Source organism: Nerophis lumbriciformis, linkage group LG16, assembly GCF_033978685.3.
Source record: "Nerophis lumbriciformis linkage group LG16, RoL_Nlum_v2.1, whole genome shotgun sequence".
Taxonomy (NCBI): Eukaryota; Metazoa; Chordata; class Actinopteri; order Syngnathiformes; family Syngnathidae; genus Nerophis; species Nerophis lumbriciformis.
The window spans coordinates 14,461,563-14,486,877 of NC_084563.2; the positions used below are offsets into that span (position 1 = coordinate 14,461,563).

Consider the following 25,315-nt stretch of genomic DNA (forward strand, 5'->3'; position numbering starts at 1 on the left):
ATATTTGAATGATGATAAATGAATGTGTTGTGGCAGTTGCGGATATCACCTATGTGGCGGTTTGAGGAAACACTCGATTGCTTTTCCAAACACATCTTTAGTGGTAAATAATAATGATAAATGGGTTGTACTTGTATAGCGCTTTTCTACCTTCAAGGTACTCAAAGCGCTTTGACACTACTTCCACATTTACCCATTCACACACACATTCACACACTGATGGAGGGAGCTGCCATGCAAGGCGCTAACCAGCACCCATCAGGACACAACGGACATGACGAGGTTGGTACTAGGTGGGGATTGAACCAGGGACCCTCGGGTTGCGCACGGCCACTCTCCCACTGCGCCACGCCGTCCCTGCCAACATGAGATTGCTAAACAGGAAGTGCAAACAGGAAGTGCTTAAAGCTTAATGGCTTTGTAAATACACTGAGACAAAGTTTACGTTAATTTTGTTCTTCATAGTGTTTTTGAAAACGCACCAATTTTTTCCTCAGAATTTTGCCAAGAGGATTATTTGTAATACGTACATTTTCCGAATGCGCTTGTTCTATTTTTGGTAAACAGGGTAAAACAAAGAAAACAATCTAAAGTTGTTTTTATTTTTAAGTTAATAAGCCATGATTTTACCAGTCCGGCCCATGTCGGGATGGATTTTCCTCCATGCGTCCCATGAACTAAAATTAGTTTGACACCCCTCGTCTAAACACAATGTGACCTGAATGCGACCTAAATGTAACTTTTTGTCAGCTTTGGGCGATGTACGTCACCGGAAGTGGATACTTCATCACAACATCCGCTTTCGGTGAGCAAAGTCTGTTTAAGACGACCAAATTTTCTGTGCATCACTTGTCAATAGTGCGCAAATAATAGGCTATATGCGATATATGAATATACATTTTGATTCCGAAGAAATAGCGATTGATGAAAGACCGGAATTGACGCTGTGGCGCATTTGCTTACATGTGAGTTAAAAAACAAAGCTCCTGTAGATTCACGCTGATGTCTCCTCTACTTAACAGCCATAAAAAGATTACAACCCTCCCAAATATATTGCACTATTGGGTTGTACGTAGTACCGCGATACTAATTAATCATATTCGGTACTATACCGCCTCTGAATAGTACCACTTTTACATCTAACATCCACTGTAATGATACCAAGTACAGGAGCGTATTTAGTCGATACTACTATCATTATGTCGATATTTTTTGCATCACAACATTTCTTTCGTTTTAAAAAATAAAGTATATTATGTTTATAAAGTCAGGAAATATGTCCCTGGACACATGAGGACTTTGAATATGACCAATGCATGATCCTGTAACTACTTGGTATCGGATTGATACCCAAATTTGTGGTATCATCCAAAACTAATGTAAAGTATCCAAACAACAGAAGAATAAATGATTCATACTTTTTAACAGAAGTGTAGATAGAACATGTTAAAAACAGATTTTAACAAGTCGATTCATAATTAATTTTCTACCACTTGTCCTTAATAATTTTGACATAATAATAGAATGGGAAATGACACAATATGTTACTGCATATGTCAGTAGCTAAATTAGAAGCCTTTGTTTGCTTAATTACTAATAAAAGACAAGTTCTCTAGTATGTTGACTATTTTATTTAAGGACAAACTTGCAATAAGAAACATATGTTTAATTTACCGTAAGATTTTTTTGTTAAAATAAAGCCAATAATGCAATTTTTTGTGGTCCCCTTATTTAGACTAGTATCAAAAAGTACTGAAAAGTACCGAAATAGTTTTGGTGCCGGTACCAAAATATTGGTATTGGGACAACACTAGTATACATCCATTCATATAAAAAAAACACAAATTTTAAGGTGTTGTGACTTTCATTTTATTTTGTAGTAGTAGCAACTTTCTCCCGGTCAACTTCCTTTGTTTTCATTTTATCGAAGTGCGCAAGCAAGTGACGTCAAGGCCACATTGGGGCCTGTGCGCGTTTACACTGGAGTCTGATAAAAATCACGGGAACACTTTAGTATGGGGAACATATTGTAAGTAACAAAGACTTAATTAAGAGTTATTTGGACACTTGGGGAACATATTGTAAGTAACAAAGACTTAATTTAGAGTTATTTGGTCAGGGTTAGGGTTAGAGGGTTAGAGCAGGCCTGGGAAATTATTTTGACTCTGGGGCCACATTTAGAGAAAAAAATGTGTCTGGGGGCCGGTATATCTATTTTTAGGGACACTAATACAAAACTTCACAATGATGTCTGATTGAATGCTAAAAACGGTATGACAGACCGCCTTAAAAAACGTAATGGAATTTTAAATTTTTCTATGAACGATAAAACACTGAATATCGACAACATATGAATGTCACACCCCTTTTCGATCGACATATTTTACAATAAAGTGAAACGCAACAAAAATGCAACAAACAGTGAAATATGAGCGCGAAGGGTACAAAATAAACCCACCTACAATCTTGATATATCACCACTAAGCTTTAGAACGTTGTTGTGAAAAGCTCCTTCCGCGTCTGTGGAAACGCTTCCCGCCCACACTGCTTGGTGCCTCGTCTGAGCTGCTGTGATGTAGATTACCATAGTAACTAATTAGATTACCATAGTAACTGGTATATCATCCATAAGCGCAGATTCCAACCATTGAAATACTTTGTATAGTTGAAGACTTACGGTCATTAGAAAACATTTCTGCACATCATAATGGCAGCTACACTTTCCATCTTAAAGATCTAAAAAAATTATTTGGGAATGTCCGACGGGCCAGATTGAAAAGCTTAACGGGCCGCATGTGGCCCCCGGGCCTTAATTTGCCCAGGTCTGGGTTAGAGGGTTAGGGTTAGGGTTAGGGCCATGCAGAATAAGGCATTAACAAGTACTTAATAATGACTAATTAAGAGCCAATATGTTACTAATTTGCATGTTAATAAGAAACTAATTATTGGTGAATATGTTCCCCATACTAAAGTGTTACCAAAATCACATTTTACTTGCAGTGTAAACAGTCAGCTGGGGAGAATCAGATTTTTTTTTTTTAAATCCGATTTGGGTCACTTTGGCCTGCATTGGAAAGGTTGCCCTTTTCTCACTTAGGGATTGGGAATTGTAGGCAAAATTCCACAAAAAAGTGCAGTTCCCCTCTAAGATGTTGATCTAATTGTTTGGCCTTAGTGGAGGTTTTACCACCGGCAAGGAGGTTTCTTTGATAACATATCATGACATTGCATCCAGGGAGTCATTTCAAAAAGAGCAATGGTCTGCTCAAGTAAAGCTTAGCTTTATGTTTTCATGTAAAGAGCTGAGTCATGCTTTGACCAAAAGAGTGCCAGCATTTTTCCTGGCGCTTACTACAGCTGCATAGTTTAGTGACAAACGAGTACAACCTGCCAAAAAGGGAACCGCTGTCCAGAAGAAAAAAACGATGCCATCCTGCTGTTTCCCACTGTGGCTATCGCCGCGCTCCAGCAACGAGCGTCACATCATTGAGTCATTTCCCCGACAGGAAGTCGGCGGATCCTGCGAAAACAGCGTCTATGCTGCGGTGGAAAGCCCTCATTGTGTCTGCCAGCGGGGTTTTGGGGAAGCACACGTTTTCTTTTTTGGATGGTAGAGCGTCGCAGTGATGCATGACAGCGACATGCCTCAATTTTACTTGCCGCTTGACACCAGAGAAAATTGCCGGCTTCGTCTCACCGTACCAAAGAAAATGTCAAGAGCCGCTCAATTCAAAGCCAAATAATACGGCATGTCTACTGTCAGATTGCCCTGCAAAAGGAGCAATGACACGGCTGCAACAGTTATGACAGTGCATACTATGCTGCTCTACCGATCAAAATCAACAGTAATGCTGGGATAGTCTCAACGGTGCATTGATTGCTGCAATGCGTCCAAAATGGTAAATGACGCTGGAATAGTCACAGCAATGCATGGTATGCTGCGATGCCCACAAAACAAGCAATGATGCTAGAATAGTCAAGGCAATACATGGCATGCTGCATTGCCTCCAAAATAGACAATAATTCTGGAGTATAATGGCAGTGCAAAGTTACAACAGTGCATGATATGTTGTGATGCCTCCAAAACAGACAACAATTGTGGAGTAATCACGAAAATTACACAATTTGTGCAAATAGTCACAACAGTGTGTGATATGCTGTATTGCCTCCAAAATATACTGTAATGCAGACGCAAATCCCATAGGGGTGATGAATGGATGGTCAGCGCCTGAGAGCTGCTGCCTATCATCATGGCCTCGCACTCCCTCCCCTCTGTTGCGAGATATCTCGAGATGTACGTTGTAATATGTATATGTGCTTTGCTCTGGAGGTTTTTTTCCCACTCCAGACTGGGCCCCCTTAGGAGCCCAGTCTAGATTGTATTTTTTTTACTCATCCTTCCCCAGCGTTTGACCTTTTTCCCATCTTTTACGGGGCGCCTTGTGGCGACCCATCAGCGTTCCTGTTCTGTAACCCAGTACACTGTTTGTTTGTCTAATCTTGAACGGGTTTGGGCTGAAAACAAAGTTTCGTTGTACTTGTGCAATGACAATAAAAACCTATCTATCTATCTAATGCTGGAATATAAGGGCAGTGCATGAAATGGAGCGAATTGTAACAACAGTGCATGATAGGTTGTGATGCCTCCAAAACAGACAATTGTGGAGTAATCACGAAAATCACACAATTTGTGCAAATAGCCACAACAGTGCGTGATATGCTGTATTGCCTCCAAAATAGACTATAATGCTGAAATATAAGGGCAGTGCATGAAATGCAGCGAATAGTAACAATAATACATGGTAATTAATTATACATGGAGTAATCACGAAAATTACACAATTTGTGCAAATAGTCACAACAGTGCCTGATATGCTGTATTGCCTCCAAAATAGACTATAATGCTGGCATGTAAATGCAGTGCATGAAATGCAGTGAATTGTAACAACAGGGCATGATATGTTGTGATACCTTCAAAACACACAACGATGCTGGAATGATCACGAAAATTACACAATTTGTCCGAATAGTCACAACAGTGCGTGATATGCTGTATTGCCTCCAAAATATACTACGATGCTGGAATTCAAGGGCAGTGCATGAAATGGAGCGATAAGTAACAACAATGCATGGTATGTTGTGATGCCCTCAAAACAGACAACGATGATGTTACAAGATTTCTGCGAATAGTCACAACATTGCATGATATGCTGAGATGCCTCCTAAACAGACAACGATGCTGGAATAATCACAAAAATTACACGATTTGCACCAATAGTCACAACAGTGCATGATATGATGTACTGCCTCCAAAATAGACAATAATGCTGGAATATAAGGGCAGTGCATGAAATGCAGTGAATAGTAACAATAATACATGGTAATTATACATGGAGTAATCACAAAAATTAACAATGTGTGCAAATAGTCACAACAGTGCCTGATATGCTGTATTGCTTCCAAAATAGACAATAATGCTGGAATATAAGGGCAGTGCATGAAGTGCAGCAAATAGTAACAACAGTACATGGTATGTTGTGATGCCTCCAAAACAGACAACGATGTTGGAATAATCATGAAAATTACACAATTTCTGTGAATAGTCACAACAGTGCATGATATGCCGTATTGCTTCCAAAATAGACAATAATGATGGCATGTAAAGGCAGTGCATGAAACGCAGTGAATAGTAACAACAGTGCATGATATGTTGTGATGCCTCCAAAATAGAAAATAATGCTGGAATATAAGAACAGTGCATGAAATGCAGCAAATAGTAACAACAGTACATGGGATGTTGTGATGCCTCCAAAACAGACAACGATGCTGGAATAATCACAATAATTACACGATTTGTGCGAATAGTCACAACAGTACATGATATGCTGTATTTCCTCCAAAATAGACAATAATGTTGGAATATAAGGGTGGTGCATGAAATGCAGCAAATAGTAACATGGAGTAATCACAAATATTACACGATTTGTGTGAATAGTCACAACAGTGCTTGATATGTTGTTACGCCTTAAAAACAGACAACGATGCTGGAATAATCACAAAAATTACAGGATTCGTGAAAATAGTCACAACAGTGCATGCTATGCTGTATTACCTCCAAAATAGACAATGATGGTGGAATGTTATGGCAGTGCATGAAATGCAGTGAATAGTAATAATGATGCATGATATGTTGTGATGCCTTAAAAACAGACAACGATGCTGGAATAATCAAACAATTACAGGATTTGTGAAAATAGTCACAACAGTGCATGCCATGCTGTATTACCTCCAAAATACACAATGATGGTGGAATGTTAGGGCAGTGCATGAAATGCAGTGAATAGTAATAATCATGCATGATATGTTGTGATGCCTCCGAAACAAGACAATGATGCTGGAATAATCACGAAAATGATGCGATTTGTGCGAATATCCCAACAGTGCATGATATGCTGTATTACCTCCAAAATAGATAATAATGCTGGAATATAATGGCAGCGCACATGTTGTGAGTCCTCCAAAACAGACAACGATGCCGGAGTAATCATGAAAATGACGCGATTTGGGCGAATAGTCACAACAGTGCATGATATGCATCGATGCCTCCATACAGTGTACTGCAGTAATCATGACAGTGCAGAATTTGCAGTTCATGATATATGCTGCGACACCTCAGAAACACATGACACTGGAATAGTCCTGACAGTACATAACATGCTGCGATACCTTCAAGACTATAAATTATGCTGGATTAGTCCCAGCAGGGCATGATATGCTACAACTAGCCCTAACTAGGCTGTAATGCTTGGGAAGTGGGTAATAATGCTGGTATAGTCAACACAACTACAGCATATGCACAATGGTGTTGGAATACTCACAACAGGGATGTGCTGCAATTCCTCCGAAACGTGCAGTGATGCTGAAATAGTCCAGATTATGCATGATATGCTGCAATGCTTACAACAAGCAATGATGTTGAATAGTCACGGCAATATATGACGTACTGCATTGCCTCCAAAATAGACACTGATGCAGTTATTAGTCACAACAGTGCATGGTATGTTGTGAGGCCTCCAACACAAACAATGGCACCGGAATAGTCACAACACTGCATGCAAAGCTACTATGTCTTCGAAGTCAACAGTGTGACTAGAACTGTCCCGACAGTACGTGACATACAAATGATGGTGCTGGAATAGTCACAACTGTGCATACGATGCTGCTGTGCTTAGGGCAGAATATGACATGCTTGCAAAACCTCCAAAACAAAGCAAGGATGCGTGCATATTCATCACAGGGCATCGTGATATGAATAGTCAAAACAGTGCATGTGATGCTGCGACGCTTGTGCTGGTGTAGTCATGACAAAGCATGATATGCTGCGATGGCCGGAGGAACTTTGGAACGCTTTACAGATTCTAACTAGAGATGTCCGATAATATCGGCCGATAAATGCTTTAAAGTGTAATATCGGAAATGATCGGTATCGGTTTCACAAAGTAAAATGTATGACTTTTTAAAATGCCGCTGTGTACACGGACGTAGGGAGAAGTACAGAGCGCCAATAAACCTTAAAGGCACTGCCTTTGCGTGCCGGCCCAGTCACATAATATCTACGGCTTTTCACACACACAAGTAAATGCAATGCATACTTGGTCAACAGCCATACAGGTCACACTGAGGGTGGCCGTATAAACAACTTTAACACTGTTACAAATATGCGCCACACTGTGAACCCACACCAAACATGAATGACAAACACATTTCCGGAGAACATCCGCATCGTAACACAACCTAAACACAACAGAACAAATACCCAGAACCCCTTGCAGCACTAACTCTTCCGGGACGCTACAATACACTGTATTATTGTATATGTTCTATTGTGCACATAACAATGTTGTTCTTGTTTACATTCTGCAGTTAAGAGTGAGTAAATCAGCGCGGCCCCTTTAAGTGGCTGTCAGGAAATTCTCCCAAAGGTGGGGGTTTGTTGTCCCCGCCATTTTGGAGGGTTTGTGACGTAGGGGTTCATTCATTCTGGTTGTTGGAGGAATAAACGACGCACACATTTTTGTGTGTCAAGTTGTCTTGCTTTCACGCTACAAGCGCAACAGTGTACATATTATATTAATATAATGGATATATAATTAACAATGAATATAATTGGATATTAAGAGTATGTGTGTAAGTTGGACTCCTACCTTGTTTACTTCCGTGACAACCTCCTTAAAGTTTTGTAATCAATCAGAAATATCAAGCAGCTAAAATACGCCAAAGTGTGGCGTTAGTGTTTAGCATTTTTCCCATCATGCTTTGTAATGGATTTAAATGGGTGTGATTCAGGATTTTTTTTATGGTGCATGGATGTTTTATATTGTGTCCTTTGTGCGTATTATGTGTTGATTTGAATTTGAAATAGGCTTAAGCCTATTTAAAGCTTGATTAGTGGTCATAGACCTGAGGTTTCTTATGTTGTCTACTAGATGGCGACAAAGCAGCAGTATTCAAAACTGACCTTTTTAAAAATTTTAATCGCCCTGCGGACAGATTTCTTATTAACTCATAACGTCTCGCCGGCCAAATTGAAGACTCCGCCGGGCCGTAGTTCGGTCACCTCTGTGCTCGACTCACGATGCACGCGTTACATGTGCGAGGGACAAAAGGACGAGGCGTTACCTTGCGTCTCCACCACCTCAACAAAGGTGCCACCACAGAGAAAAATCATCTTTCTAGTAACCTGAGCTGAAAGTGGCTGATAAGTAAAGTTTGCATCCCTCAATGTTTGCGCTCACCACATGCAGAGTGAGTCATTGCGAAGTCATTCTATTGGCTCAAAGCGCCTCCTTTCATGGTCAACAATGAGCTCAGCTGATGAGAATAAAGCGAAGGGGCGGTGGGTGCGCGTGTGGCCTTCTGGGAACTCTCCATTTGCTCATGGATCCTGACTCTAATTGGTTGTTATTGCAACTGGCAGTCGCCATGCGGTAGGGGCGGAGCTCGGCGGTATTTGCTGCGATCTTAGATTGATAGAAAGCATCGCATCTGCAACGAGAGCTGCGAGACTGGAAATGAACTCTCGGGTCTAGTTCAGCGTTACAATGAAAGTATTTCCTGGGCTTGTTGTTTGAGTCTGTTAAGTCACCGCTGTGTTAAATTGAATTTACTCAAGGCTATCAGTGCCGTGTGCTTATCTGCTAGTGGAAGTTGACAATGTTAGCAGCTGACAAGTCTATTTATAGTCCTGCAACTGTTGATCATCTTGACTGAGAAGCCGTCAGCCAACAGCAATTACCCACGAGTCAAACATAATTGGCTATGATGTTGCAGTGAACAGCATTCCCTTTTGGACTTGCTAAAATATTGAAGTTAAAAGACAGAAAACCTTATTGTGTATTCTAGAATTAAATGGAACCAATTGGTTTATTGCCTAAACTGTTTTCTAGACTATAGAATCCTTCCTAAATATCTAAAGTAAATATATTAAAAAAAAACACAAGCACTGTAACATAATAGTAAAAAAAAAACGTTTATCTTATAAAAAAAAACTACCTAAAATGAATAAAATATGAAATCACATAAAAAATGAAATATTAAAAAATACTATAATTAAAGTACAACATAAGATTTCGTAAACAACAACTCTCCTGGAAAAAATTAATTATCATTATTTAATTCTTAAATAAAACATCAATAATACAGTAAATAACAGGCAAATACAATAAGTTTGTAGATATGTTACCTGTGTATTGTAGAATTAAATGGAATCAATTGGTTTATTGCCTAAACTGTTTTGTAGACTATAGAACCCCTCCTAAATATCTAAAGTAAACATACAAAAAAAACAACACAAGCACTGTAACATAATAGTAAAAAAAAAACGTTTATCTTGTAAAAAAAAAACTACCTAAAATGAATTAAATACGAAATCAAATAAAAAATTAAATATTAAAAAATACTATAATTAAAGTACAACATACGATTTCGTAAACAACAACTCTCCTGGAAAAAATAAATGATTATTATTTAAATCTTAAATAAAACATCAATAATACAGTAAATAACAGGCAAATATAATACGTTTGTAGTTATGTTACCTTGATTTTGACTATAGTGTCATGTTGACAATTGTTTTGTTTATATCATAATTGTAATATTTGGATGATGATGAATGAATGTGTTGTGGCAGTTGCGGATATCCCCAATGTGGCGTTTTTTTAAGGAAACACTCGATTGTTTTTCCAAACACATCTGTTACATCTTCGACGCATGGCTGCGATTGTTGTATTCCCCTCCAACGCAGGAAACAAGCAGGAGTAGCGTGCAGGTAAGATTAACGTTTTTAATACATTAAAGGCAGGACAAAAATACAAAACTGATGACGCTAGCAAGTGTGGAGCTAGACAAAACCAAAATGTCACCAAGGGTGAAAAAACGAGGAAAGCTAGACTGTACAAAAATCACTACAGCGAGGTGAAAAAACAAGAGAACGTAAATGTTGCCTACAGCAAACTTTGACCCAGCAACTATTGCTGGGTGACAGGAAACTATAAAGGGGAGTGATTAACCAAAACACCTGGTGGGAACACTAATTGCTAAACTAAGACAGGTGAGGAGAATCAGTGCCCATGGAAACCAACAGAAAACAGGGAAAGAGGGTGCACCCAGGAAACAGACTAAAACAGAAACATTACCAAACATAAATCATGCCATGACCCGGATAACGGATCATGACAACATCTTTAGTGGTGAACTGCTAAACAGGAAGTGCTTAAAGCGTAATGGCTTTGTTAATACACTGAGACAAAGTTTAAGTTTATTTTGTTCTTTATGGATGTTTTTGAAAACGCACCATTTTTCTGTTTTGCCAAGAGGATTATTTGTAATATGTACATTTTCAGAATGCGCTTGTTCTCATTTTTTGGTAAACTGGGTAAAACAAAGAAAACAATCTTAAGTTGTCTTTATTTTTAAGTTATTGTGCCATGATTTTGCCAGTCCGGCCCAAGTGGGGATAGATTTTCCTCCATGCGGCCCATGAACTAAAATGAGTTTGACACCCCTCGTCTAAACACAATGTGACCTGAATGGGACTTATTTGTCAGCATTGGGCGATCTATGTCACTCGTGTGCGCCGGAAAGACGCAGTCGCCAGCGGAAGTTATCAGTAATGAAGCTAATAATACACAAATACAATAGCTAAGATACACAATGCAAATGAAGAAATGCCCTGAATAAAATACAAAAAAACACCAAGTCCAAAAATGTATTTTTAATAAGTTAAAAAATATATATAAATAAAAAATAAATACATTGTCCAAAAAAAGTGGAATAAATAATAAGTAAAGTATAAAAAAGAACTCACTAGAAATGTATTGTATAATAAAATAAATGTTTTGGAAAAATTATATATCACATCTTGTGTTTTACATACATTGTCCAAATAAAACACCACGTAAGGAAACACTTAATAATACATAATAGACGATAAAATACAGTTTATTACACATTTAATATATAATAAAATAAATGTTGTATACATTTTTTTATGAACATAGATATGTTTAATAATATATAATATCTAGAAAAATTACGTAAATCAAAGTTATTACAAATAAAATACATAAATAGTTTTTAATACATTGTCCAAATAAAACACCACATAAGGAAACCCTTCAAGTGGAATAATACATAAATAATAGATATATAATAATAGATGATAAAATACAATGCACTACAAATGTCTTGTATCATAAAAAAGAGGTTGTAGGAAAAAAGAATGTCTTATAATGTATGACACCTGAAAAAAAACCCCACATCAAGCATAAAGTTAATACAAATAAAGTTTAATACCGATAATGGCTTTTTGCCGATATCCGATATTCCGATATTGTCCAACTCTTTAATTACCGATATCAACCGATACCGATATCAACCGATATATGCAGTCGTGGAATTAACACATTATTATGCCTAATTTGGACAACCAGGTATGGTGAAGATAAGGTACTTTAAAAAAAAAGAATACAATAAAATAAGATGAATAAATTAAAAACATTTTCTTGAATAAAAAAAAACAAAACAGTTACATTGAAACTAGTAATGAATGAAAATTAGTAAAATTAACTGTTAAAGGTTAGTACTATTAGTGGACCAGCAGCACGCACAATCATGTGTGCTTACGGACTGTATCCCTTGCAGACTGTATTGATATATATTGATATATAATGTAGGAACCAGAATATTAATAACAGAAAGAAACAACCCTTTTGTGTGAATGAGTGTGAATGGGGGAGGGAGGTTTTTTGGGTTGGTGCACTAATTGTAAGTGTATCTTGTGTTTTTTATGTTGATTTAATAAAAAAACAAACAAAAAAAACAAAACAAACACGATCGGATAATTTCCGATATTACATTTTAACGCATTTATCGGCAGACCGATATTATCGGACATCTCTATTTAATACGTAACCAAATATGTTGGGGAAAAAACAAAACACAATAATGCATAAAAAACATTTCGATGAAAAACACATTTTCTGGGAAATATTATGTTGTTGTGTAATCATGCTAACCAAGATTCACTTTCCAATGTAAAATGACTTTATTAGATTATCCATCAGTTCATTCGCCGTCTGTTGATTAACCGACAAGACATGAACTCTCCTAGTGGCGTCAAGTGAAGCGTGTGTTAGCTGAATCCAAACTCCAGATGACACAGTCGAAACTCTCCGGTGTCATCTGGCTATGTAATCGCTCTTTTATATAAACACTCGGCTTCGTCAAAGAGGGCCCCACCCAGGCAGGCGCTGTATTTGCTCTTCGGGCTATTATGCATTTATCAACATCCATGCAGCAGCAGCAGCAGCTTCTTCCTCCTCTTCCTCGCCTCTTCATGACGCAGCAGCTCAGCCTCTTGGTTTGGGACAATACGGCTGTTGTCGTGTGTGCAGGATAATGTGCAGCCTGCCTCTAATGGCTAATGGCGGCCTCTCTTGCATCCTCCCTGTCTGCTGCCAGCACCATGCCAACTGGGCCATGCTCATCAATGCCACACACACACACACACGCACACGCACACACACACGCACACTGTTGTATTTGTTACCTTCTTGAGAAGTAATGAATTATTAATTATTCTTACGAATAATGCCTACCTCTTTAAGACCACCCTTTCTACATATATAAAGAGTTGTATTTACAACATTAATAATATATACATACTATGTAAATATAAAAAAGCTTGTTGTGAAAAATGAGTCGGAATTTCACAAGAAAAACGTAGAATTTTGGCAGTATTACAATAAACGTCGTTATTTTACTCAACGCAAGCCAAAATTTGACAAGAAAAACAACATTTGTGCAATATTATGATAAAAGGTGGAATTTAACTCAATAATCGTCGGAATTTTAAAAGAAAAACTTAACATTTGGGCAATTTTATGAAAAGAGGCGTAATTTTACTCGACAATTTTATAAGAAAACTTAAAAATGTTGGCAATATTATAATAATTATGAAAAAAGTCATCATTTTACTCAAAAAAAATTCACTATTTTAGGAGAATCACAAAAAAATTGGCAACATTGTGATAAAAGTCAGAATTTTAAATGACAAATGTCACCATTTTGCATTGAAAAAGTAATAATTTTACATAAAAAAGTAATAATTTTACGAGAAAATATTGCAAATTACAAAAAAGAATATGAGAAATTGCTCCCAAATGTATAAGAAAAAAGTGCGACATATTGTGACAAAAAGACTGCTTTTAGTTAATTAATTTTTTCATAGAACTTTTGGTATGTAACTGGTTTTTAATCTTCAGTATTTACTTCAACTTTTTACAGTATGTCTCTGTATACATATTTATAAAAATGTTTTAATACATTTTTGTCAAAGGGGGCGCATTTCAATTTCTTACAGACACTTGTTATTACATATGTTGGCCAGAGGGGGAGCACTTACATTTTTTACACACACTTGTTATGTCATATGTTGACCACAAGGGGAGCACATCTAAAACCAACACACAGTCAATTTAAAAAATCCTTCCTTTTTGGGACCACCCTAATTTTGATAGATTTCACCATGAGATTTTTTTTTGTAATGTGCTTAAGGCCGATGACAAACGAGTCAGGGACCACAGATGGCCCCTGTGCCGCACTTTGGGCAACCCAGCTGTAGAAGCTAATGGTTAATGGCCACTATAGTCTTAGTACCGCAGTGTATTTGTTCATCCTATGGTCACATATGGGACGCGGGTTGTCTTACGTCAGCACCGGAAGTCGTAAAATCAGCTGTTCACCTGGCAGGTTTTTCCCGGGGATGTTTACTTTTGTATGCACATTAAATCAACCAACAATCCTGACTTTGGAGCAATGTTCACGGACTCTAGTATTTGGCTCTCTATTAGATGCAATGATTTTCCGTATTGGGACCATGTTTTTGGTCCTAACTTGTTCACCGGTCCTCATATGGAAGGTACTTTTCCTTGTTAGTGTCTCAAGAAGGGTAGAAATACAAGAACACACACACACACACACACACACACACACACACACACACACACACACACACACACACACACACACACACACACACACACACACACAAAGTATTCATGTGTAGATGCTCTGTTTGTCTCCTCCTCCTATCTAATTAGCCTCTATTAAGCACATGTCTGCGCTAAGCTTGTTAAAACGTCACACAAATCGCTGTTTTCTCTTTTGCAAGCCACAAATACAAAGCAGGATTTTCACTCCTCTTTTGCCAGCACAATGCACTCTGATTTGTAAGCGTATTTAGCCAGCATATCAGGCCACATTTTCTATAGATTTCTGCACATTTTTAATCAAACTGAACATCCTGATGTTCCACAATAACAGTCAAGACGGCTTTCGCCAGCATATTATCCCTATTGCGCAACATATTTCCACACATGTTGGGTAAGACATGACTCAAATCAATCCTGTTTTTCAAAAATGTGCCCCTAAATTACTAGCCCTACAAGCTGTAGCACTTCTTTCCCCAGCAAAGCTCCTGCTTTTGCCAACATGAAGTGGCTCCTATAGATTGGCTTCTCTCGAGTTCCGCATCTGGATTAACTATAAAGGAGGGCTTCTTCAGCCAGCATAGCCACTTGAATTTTCCATTGATCTCTGCACATAAATAAACAAACTGTACAATGTAACTTCTTATTTTGCCAGTCAATTTACTTTTTTTACCTGCATTTTATCCATATTTATTGTTGCTTAAGATTTTCACATATTTTGTGTTTAATATCAAGCAATTTTATTCTGATTTGCTATCATGCACAACTGAACCTTTTACTTTGCCAGCAAAGTATATTGCTTACCTCCTTTAGCCAGCACAGCACGCAGATCTTTCCAGAGATGTTGGCCTATATTGTGTCAAAACTAGGGATGTCTGATAATATCGGACTGCTGATATTATCGGGCGATAAATGCTTTGAAATGTAATATCGTAAATTATCGGTATCGGTTTCAAAATTATCGGTATCGATTTCACAAAGTAAAATGTATGACTTTTTAAAACGCCGCTGTGTACACGGACGTAGGGAGAAGTACAGAGCGCCAATAAACCTTAAAGGCACTGCCTTTGTGTGCCGGCCCAATCACATAATATCTACGGCTTTTCACACGCACAAGTGAATGCTTGGTCAACAGCCATACAGGTCACACTGAGGGTGGCCGTATAAACAAGTTTAACACTGTTACAAATATGCGCCACACTGTGCACCCACACCAAACAAGAATGACAAACATATTTCGGGAGAACATCCGCACCGTAACACAACACAAACACAACAGAACAAATACCCAGAAACCCTTTCAGCACTAACTCTTCCGGGACGCTACAATATACACCCCCCCACCTTAACCCCGCCCCCCAACCCCGCCCACCTCAACCTCCTCATGCTCTCTCAGGGAGAGCATGTCCCAAATTCCAAGCTGCATGTTAAAAAAAATAATGCACTTTGTGACTTCAATAATAAATATGGCAGTGCCATGTTGGCATTTTTTTCCATAACTTAAGTTGATTTATTTTGGAAAACCTTGTTACATTGTTTAATGCATCCAGCGGGGCATCACAACAAAATTAGGCATAATAATGTGATAATCCCACCACTGTATATATCGGTATCGGTTGATATCGGTATCGGTAATTAAGAGTTGGACAATATCGGAATATTGGATATCGGCAAAAAAACAACAAAAATGTCCCCGTTCTGTCCGAATGTTTGTGGAACCTCCTATTTTGCCAGCTAAGCTACTTCTTTTGCTAGCATATTATTCAAAATGTTACACATTTTTTGTCAAAAATGTATAGAGTTAACAAAGCAATCAGATCTTTCCAGAGATTTTTGCCTATTTTGTGTCATAACCAACAAAGATGAACCAGTCCTCACCGAATGTTTCGTGGAACCTCCTATTTTGCATGCTAAGCTACTTCTTTTGCCAGCATATTATCCAGAATTGTATACATTTTGCATCAAAAATGCATAAAGCCATCACAGCACTCAGATCTTTCCAGATATTTTGGCCCATTTTGTGTCATAACCAACAAAAATGAGCCAGTCCTGACCGAATGTTTTGTGGTACCTCCTATTTTGCCAGCCAAACTACTTCTTTGGCTAGCATTTTATTCAAAATGTTATGCATTTTATTTAAAATGTTATACATTTTGTGTCAAAAAAATGTATAGAGTTATCAAAGCACTCACATCTTTCCAGATATTTTGGCCTATTTTGTGTCATAACCAACAAAGATGAGCCAGTCCTGACCGAATGTTTCGTGGAACCTCCTATTTTGCCAGCTAAACTACTTCTTTGGCTAGCATTTTATTCAAAATTGTATGCATTTTATTCAAAATGTTATACATTTTATGTCAAAAAAATGTATAGAGTTATCGAAGCACTCAGATCTTTCCAGATATTTTGGCCCATTTTGTGTCATAACCAACAAAAATGAGCCAGTCCTCACCGAATGTTTCGTGGAACCTCCTATTTTGCATGCTAAGCTACTTCTTTTGCCAGCATATTATCCAGAATTGTATACATTTTGCGTCAAAAAAGTCAGCCAAGTTGGATTTTTTTTTTTTAATAAAAGAACCACTTCCTTTACCAGCAAAGAATTCAGACTTTCAAAAAATAAGCCTGTCATGCTGACTAAATGTATAGCAGAACTTCTTCTGCCAGCAAAACCTCTTATTTGGCTAGTACTGAGACACCATTTTATTTTTATTTGTTCTCAATTTTGCTGCAAAATAAAAATCAACCAAGTAAATCTAAATTGTCATTAATAAACCCATAATTACTCGCTGAAGAGCAGCAAAACTTTTTGATTTTTTTTGCCAAAATGCCACTTCTTTCACCAGCATAGTTCCACAACTTTTTCCTCTCGCTTCCGCTTATTTTGGATCAACTTCTGACTCGCAAAAATGTGTCCGCCAACTTTCGAACTACACAGTGATATCACTTCCTTTACCAGCATATGCCTACTACTTTTTTTTTTTTTTTTTTTACAAACTTCTTTTGCCAGCGGACTTTCGATCGATAACACCAAAGCTGAAGCGGATTTAATGCAATTTGCCCATTAAGCTATAGGAGCCAACTATATAGCAGAACTTCTTCTTTAACCAGCAAAGCACCCTTGTAATAAACACATATTTTTGCACATTTTGCGTGAAATCCAACAAAATCAATCCAGATTTTCTGAAGTTTCTGTAGTGGACCTCCTTCTTTCGCCAGCATAATATAGTAGTATAGTAAAACTGCAACCCCCCCCCTCTTCCCACCACACTTAACTACACTGTCTGGATGCCTTTCCACAGAAGCCCCCTCTTGTTTTTAACCCCACCTTGGACCTGCAACTTTCACAGAGACAGTTCAAAGCAAATAATCTCCCACTTGCAGCAAAGATGTGTGTGATTGTGCGTGCATGTGTGTGTGGTTGTGTATATGTGTGTGTTGACATTGGGACCTCCCCTGCCACCAACCCTGGGAAAGACGAGTGTGTGTGTGTTTGTGCTTGTGTTCTTGTATTTCTACCCTTCTTGGGACATCAACAAGGAAAAGTAGCTTCCATATGAGGAGGTGTGAATAAGTTAGGACATAAATCATGGTCCCATTATGGAAAACCATTGCATCTAATAGAGAATGTCTAAATTAGGGTGGTCCCAAAAAGGAGGGATTTTTCAAATTGACTCTGTTGCAAGTCTTGTGTATTCTTTGTAACTTGTTTGTGTGCGCTATGGCTATTGAGGTTTTTTTTTTGCCTGGTCTCAGCCTGGACCCCGTCCTCGGGAGTCACGCCTTAGACTGAGCATTTTTCTCAGCCGGGGTTTGCGATCTCACATAGAGACATACTAAAAAATGTTTTTAAAAATACTAAAAGCATACCTTTTTTATATTTGCATAGTTTTTATACATTATTAATGTTGTAAATACAAATCTTTATATTTCTAGAAAGGGTGGTCCTAAAGAGGTAAGATTTTTCGCATGTTTCAAGAAGGTAATAAATACAATAATTTGTGTGTGTGTGTGTGTGTGTTCTTGTATTTCTACCCTTCTTGAGACATCAACAAGGAAAAGTAGCTTCCATATGAGGACCGGTGAACAAGTTAAGACATAAATCATGGTCCCAATACGGAAAACCATTGCATCTAATAGAGAATGTCTAAATTAGGGTGGTCCCAAAAAGGAGGGTTTTTTTTCAAATTGACTCTGTTGCAAGTCTTGTGTATTCTTTGTAACTTGTTTGTGTGCGCTATGGCTATGGAGTTTTTTTTTTTTCCTGGTCTTAGCCTGGACCCCGTCCCCGGGAGTCACGCCTTGTACTAAACATTTTTCCAATCCCCCCCCCTCCCCAATGTTTACCTGTTTTCTGCCTTTTTAAGGTCCTGTTCTGCCTCCCTGCTCTTGAGTGGGACTGTGCTGAAAACTGTGTGTCGGTTTTAAAAGTGCTCCCCCTCTGGCCGTCATATGTAATAACAAGTATGTGTAAAATATTGACATGCGCCCCCTTTGGCCAGAATTAATTAAAAAAAAAAAAAGTATTTAAGTTAAAGTACAAATGAGTGTCAAACACACACTAGGTGTGGTGAAATTAACCTCTGCATTTGACCCATCTCCCTCACCCCCTGGGAGGTGAGGGGAGCAGTGAGCAGCAGCGGTGGCCACGCCCGGGAATCATTTTGGTCATTTAACCCCCAATTCCAAACCTTCATGCTGAGTGCCAAGCAGGGAGGTAATGGGTCCCATTTTTATAGTCTTTCTTATGAACTCACGACCTACCAATCTCATATGGAGACATACTAAAAAAATAAAAAAAAAATACTAAAAGCTTACCTTTTTTATATCTGCATAGTTTGTATATATTGTTAATGTTGTAAATACAAATCTTTATATTTCTATAAAGGGTGGTCCTAAAGAGGTAGGCATTTTTTGCAGGTCTCAAGAAGGTAACAAATACAAGAATGTGTGTGTGTGCGCGGGCCCCTAGGCTCAATTAATTCTTCAACCCAACATGAGCCACTCCCGTCCCTCTGCACTGAAACCTGCGTGGGGGTCTCAGGTCTTTGGTACACACACACACACACACACACACACACACACACACACACACACACACACACACACACACACACACACACACACACACACACATACACACACACACCCTACCCGTGGTTCCAGTAGCAGCCTGGGGTTATCCAGTGCAGCGTCACAAGAGTGATCTGTCACCTTGGTGATTGTGTGCGGTGGTGGGAGGCTTTATTCCGGCCTCAGCAGACCATGTGATGAAAACATACACTCCTGTTTTTTTTTAAAAATAATCGTGACTTTCTTTGTAGCAGAACTGTTTCTTTTGCCAGCAAATCATCACCGTCTTTTAACACAATTGATTGCACATTTTTAATCAATTTGAACCAAATCATCCAGATCAATATTAAGCACTCAACCCTTTCACTCGCATACAAATGAAAAATAATTAAGAGCTTATTACGAATATTTGCAGAGTGGAACCTCTTCTTTTGCCTTCATGACATGGCAACATGCTGTACATACACTCGTTCTTGTGGCACTCATTAGGCTAAATCTGGGACCTCGGGTACTAAATTTAAAGCTGTCTCATGTGTGCTGGTATGACAATATTATTCCTTGAACTGAATCATTAATGATGGCACATTTGAAGTAGCTTTAGTAAAAAAAATACTATAACTACATAATGAAACTACTTCTTTTGCGAGCATAGAGCCTCATATTGTTGCACATTTTGAGGCAGAACTTCTTTTGCCCACAATACTCCACTTTAGCCAGCACAGTACCCCACTGTTCAAGACAAGTATCACAGCTTTTTGATTGAAAGAAATCATTCCTAATTTTCCCCTCAAAAATGATCTGTACAACGTAACCTCTATTGCTCATAAAGTCCTTCTTTTGCCAGCACTGTGCACTGACCTTTGTGCAGATTTCCACTCATTTCGCGTTAACTTTAACAAAATCCACTCAAGGAATAGCTGTTCATAGTAACTTTTCTTTTGCCAGCAGAGCACCCCAAATTTGTACTATCACATATCTCAGGTTAAATTTAACGAAAGCAATCCAGATTTTTCCCTGAAGGACTAACTATACACCGGAACCTCTTCTTTTGCCAGCATAGAGCCACATATTGCTGCACATTTTGTATTAATTTGAGCAAGATTTGCCAGATTTGCTTCTCAAAAATTAGGTGTAGAACCAAACTTATTTTGCGTAATTTTTCTTTTGCCAGCAAATCAGCTTATTTTGCCTGCAGAGCACCACAAGTTTGTATTGTCTCACATTTTGGGTTGAATTGAACAGAAATCGATCCAGTTTTATCCATTAAAGACTATTTGTACACCGGAACATTCTCTTTTGCCAGCATAACACCCTGATTTTTGTGCAATTTTAAAAAAATGTTGTTTTAACTTCAACACAAACTAATTTGCCACTCAATGAACAGCTGTACAAAGTAACTTTTTTTTTTACCAGCATAGCACTACAAATTTGTATTATCGCAGATTTTGAATTCAATTTAACAAAATCAATCCAGATTTTTCCCTTTAGGATTAATTATACACCAGGACCTGTTCTTTTGCCAGCATAGAGCCACATATTGCTGCACATTTTGTATTAATTTGAGCAAGATTTGCCAGAGTTGCTTCTCAAAAACTAGCTGTAGAACCAAACTTATTTTGCTGGAAAAGCCCTTCTTTTGCCAGCATTGTGCATCGACTTTTGCACAGATTTCCACTCGACTTTTGCACAGATTTCCACTCATTTTGAATCTGAAGGACTAAAGGACTAACTAGACACCGGAACCTCTTCTTTTGCCAGCATAGAGCCACATATTTTTGCACATTGTGTATTAAGTTGAGCCAGATTTGCTTCTCAATAAATAGCTGCAGAACAAAACTTATTTTGCCTGAAAAAAGCCCTTCTTTTGCCAGCATTGTGCACTCACTTTTGCACAGATTTCCACTCATTTTGATTCAACTTTAACAAAATCAATGATTCCGATTTGCTACTCAGGGAATAGCTGTACAGCGTAATCTTTCTTTTGCCAGCAAATCAGCTTATTTTGCCTGCAGAGCACCACAAGTTTGTATTGTCTCACATTTTGGGTTAAATTTAACAAAATCGATCCAGTTTTGCCAGCATAACACCCTGATTTTTGTGCAATTTTTTACAAATTGTGTTTTAACTTCAACACAAACTAATTTGCCACTCAATAGACAGCTGTACAAAGTAACTTTTTTTTTGCCAGCATAGCACTACAAATTTGTATTATCGCAGATTTTGAATTAAATTTAACAAAATCAATCCAGATTTTTCACTTTAGGACTAATTATACACCAGAATCTCTTCTTTTGCCAGCATAGAACCACATATTGTTGCTTATTTTGTATTACGTTGCGAAAACTCAAGTCAGATTTGCTTCTCGAGGACTATCTGTGCAGTAGATCTTCCTTTGCCTGCAATAGTCTTCTTTCGCCAGCACAGTGCCATGAATGTTGTTTAGGAAGAATATCACAGATTTTTGATTAAGTACGACAAAATCATTCCAAATGTGCCTCTCTAGAACTATCTGTAAAACCGAACTTCTTCTGCCACTAAAGCTCTTCTTTTGCCAGCAAAGTGCACTGACTTTTGTGCAGATTTCCACTCATATTGCATTGACTTGAACAAAATCAATACATCCGATTTGCCACAGCGTAAGCTTTCTTTTGCCAGCAAATTCTCTTCTTTTGCCAGTAAAGCACCCCAAATGTGGGTTATTGCAAATTTTGAGTTAAATGTAACAAAATCAATCCAGTTTTATCCATCAAGGACTAATTGCGCACTGTAACATCTTGTTTTGCCAGCATATCAGCCGGATTTTTACAAATTTTTACGCATTTTTGTGTCAATTTGACATATAGTCTATTATGAGTCAGTCATAACTAAACTATGTAGTGGTACTTCTTCAATTTATTTATTTCTGTGACATAGCGCCCAGATTTTTAAGCATATTATTGCACATTTATACACACAATCATTCCAGAGTTGCCTCTCAAGGATTAGCTATAATCAATCAATCAATCAATCAATCAATCAATGTTTATTTATATAGCCCTAAATCACGAGTGTCTCAAAGGGCTGCACAAGCCACAACGACATCCTCTGTTCAGATCCCACATCAGGGCAAGGAAAAACTCAACCCAATGGGATAATGAGAAACCTTGGAGAGGACCGCAGATGTAGAGACCCCCACCCTAGGGCGACCGGTGCAATGGATGTCGAGTGGATCTATTACAATATTGTGAGAGTCCAGGCCATAGTGGATCTAACATAATAGTGAGAGTCCAGTCCATAGTGGGTCCAGCAGGAAACCATCCTGAGCGGAGACAGGTCAGCAGTGCAGAGACGTCCCCAACCGATGCACAGGCGAGCGGTCCACCCCGGGTCCCGACTTTGGACCGAACCTGTGCCCCTGTGCAGAGCAGAAAAGAAACGGCAGATCAACTGGTCTAAAAAGGGGGTCTATTTAAAGGCTAGAGTATATAAATGAGTTTTAAGATGGGACTTAAATGCTTCTACTAAGGTAGCATCTCTAACTGTTACCGGGAGGGCATTTCATAGTACTGGAGCCCGTATAAAACGCTCTATAGCCCGCAGACTTTTTTTGGGCTCTGGGAATCACTAATAATCCGGAGTTCTTTAAACGCAGATTTCTTATTTAACTTATTTTGCCAGCATAGTGCATCATGTATTTGGGTCAGCTTTAACAAAGACTAACTCTAGCAAAACCCCTTCTGTTTTTTTTGTTTTTTTTAAAACCTATGTCCTAATCAAACCTAGTTTTAATAATATGTCCTTCAGTTACCAGCTGTGCAATACAACTGACTTCTTTGGACAGCACCGCGCACACAGATTTAATGCACAGTACATTTTCACGACCTCATCCTGTGTCTTTCTCTGCTCGTCCAGGTGTAGATGCTCCAGGTGGATCGGGAGACGGATCAGGGCGACCCTTTGAGTCTCATCTTGTGGTCTGGAAAGAGAAGAGAGGGGTCTGGCGAGACAGTGAGGCCTACTTGGTGCTGTGAACGCAGCTTTGGGCCTCTGTAGGGGGCGCTGTTTGTTTGGAGAAAGAGCCAGGAGGTGGCTGCCGCGATACTTGGACTGCTTACTCCACCACCATGACCACTGCGGTGCAGCCTAATGAACTGATGTTTGAATTTGCCAGTAACGGGATGGACGAAATCAACCAGGTAGTGCACATATCTTCTCCTCATTTCATTCCCTTTGCCTCTAAACATAACTTCAATTAGCCTATAGGTTTGAATATTATGTTTTTCTCTACGTTTCTCAAGCTGTTGCTCCTCCCTTGGAGTCCTCGGGCGTTACACTTTGACAACTGCTCTAATTTGTTCTTTATTCATAGCTTTGTAACTATTTGTCAACATTTTAATATTTTAAATGTTAGTTTGTTAGCTCTTTAGTTAGCATAGCACAAAAACAACATGAGTGATTTTCCGGTAAGCCATGAAATTTTGGTCCAGATCCAGTTGAAGGAGCGCCGTGAAGAATTTAGTCTTTTGCCATTTTTTTCTTCACTTTTTTGATGTTACAGTCTGATTGCATTGGGGTCAAGTAAGGCGTAGGTGGTTGTCGTGGGGCAGTTGGTAATGTGCCCTACTGACACCTATAGGCCTGGAATGGAAAAGCATTGCATTGTCTTCATTAAGGATGTAACGATAAACGGTAATAATGATAACCACGGTAAAACTCTCGATGGTCAATTTTCGAAAAACCGTGATTAATAAATGCACTTTATATAACTGACTGACTGGCGCCAGCTCGCTAGTTTAGATGCTAACAAGAAAACAAGAGACATTAACGTCTTTCCCCCAATCTAAACTTATATAAACACATTGCCGTCTGAGCAACTAAGATATTTATTTGTGCACATTGAACCTACGAGCTGTGTTTTCTTAGAACAGAGGGATCGTTCTATACTCAGTGGACTACAATGAAACGGAGGTGTTTTTAGTACGGTGCGTTCAAGCACCGCTGAATATAGTAGGACACCACGACACCCGCCAGTAATAATAAATAATAATCCATCCATCTTCTTCCGCTTATCCGAAGTTTGGTCGCGGAGGCAGCAGCCTAAGCAGAGAAGCCCAGACTTCCCTCTCCCCAGCTACTTCCTCCAGCTCTTCCTGGGGGATTCCGCGGCATTCCCAGGCCATCTGAGAGACCTAAGCTGTGTCCTAATTCAAAGTCTACATCCTTCGAAGGACCCGGCCTACGCACCCACAGAAGGCTGGACCTTCGGAGGCACCTCCGAAGGATGCCTCACCCGTTGTTAAATGGGACAGTCGAGCCTGCGGAGGATACCTACATTAGAAAGTGTATTCGCTGCCGCTGCCGGTGCCGCTGTTTGTATTTGTCGCCATCGTCAAAAAGATCCGGGTTGAACAAAGGCGCGCAAAGCATCTTGGGATATGGGAGGCCACGAAGGATAGTCGCGGTGCATCCTCCGAATACAGGGAAAAGGAGGGCGCATTTGTCGGCTGCATTTGGAAGAACCTTCGAATTTGAATGAATTGGGACAGCCTTCGCGCTGCGTTGTGATGTAAGCGGCCTTCAAGTTCGCCCTTTGAAGGATGCAAACCCTGAATTGGGACACAGCTATAGTCTCTCCAACGTGTCCTTGGTATTCCCCGCCTACCACCGATCGGACGTGCCCAAAACACCTCCCCGGGTAGGCATTCGGGGGGCAT

The 25,315-nt window shown here is 38.9% G+C and overlaps 1 protein-coding gene across 4 annotated transcripts in view; it reads left to right on the plus strand.

The window, feature by feature from the left end:
- Positions 1 to 25,315, plus strand: part of elf1 (E74-like ETS transcription factor 1) — a 133,678-nt gene that overhangs the window by 79,984 nt on the left and 28,379 nt on the right. For all 4 annotated transcript variants that reach the window (XM_061976689.1, XM_061976686.1, XM_061976687.2 and 1 more), the window contains one exon: positions 23,514 to 23,797. In XM_061976689.1, coding sequence (XP_061832673.1) covers positions 23,726 to 23,797 — 72 coding nt within the window. In that variant the 5' untranslated portion in view covers positions 23,514 to 23,725. The remainder of the gene's footprint in view (positions 1 to 23,513; positions 23,798 to 25,315) is intronic.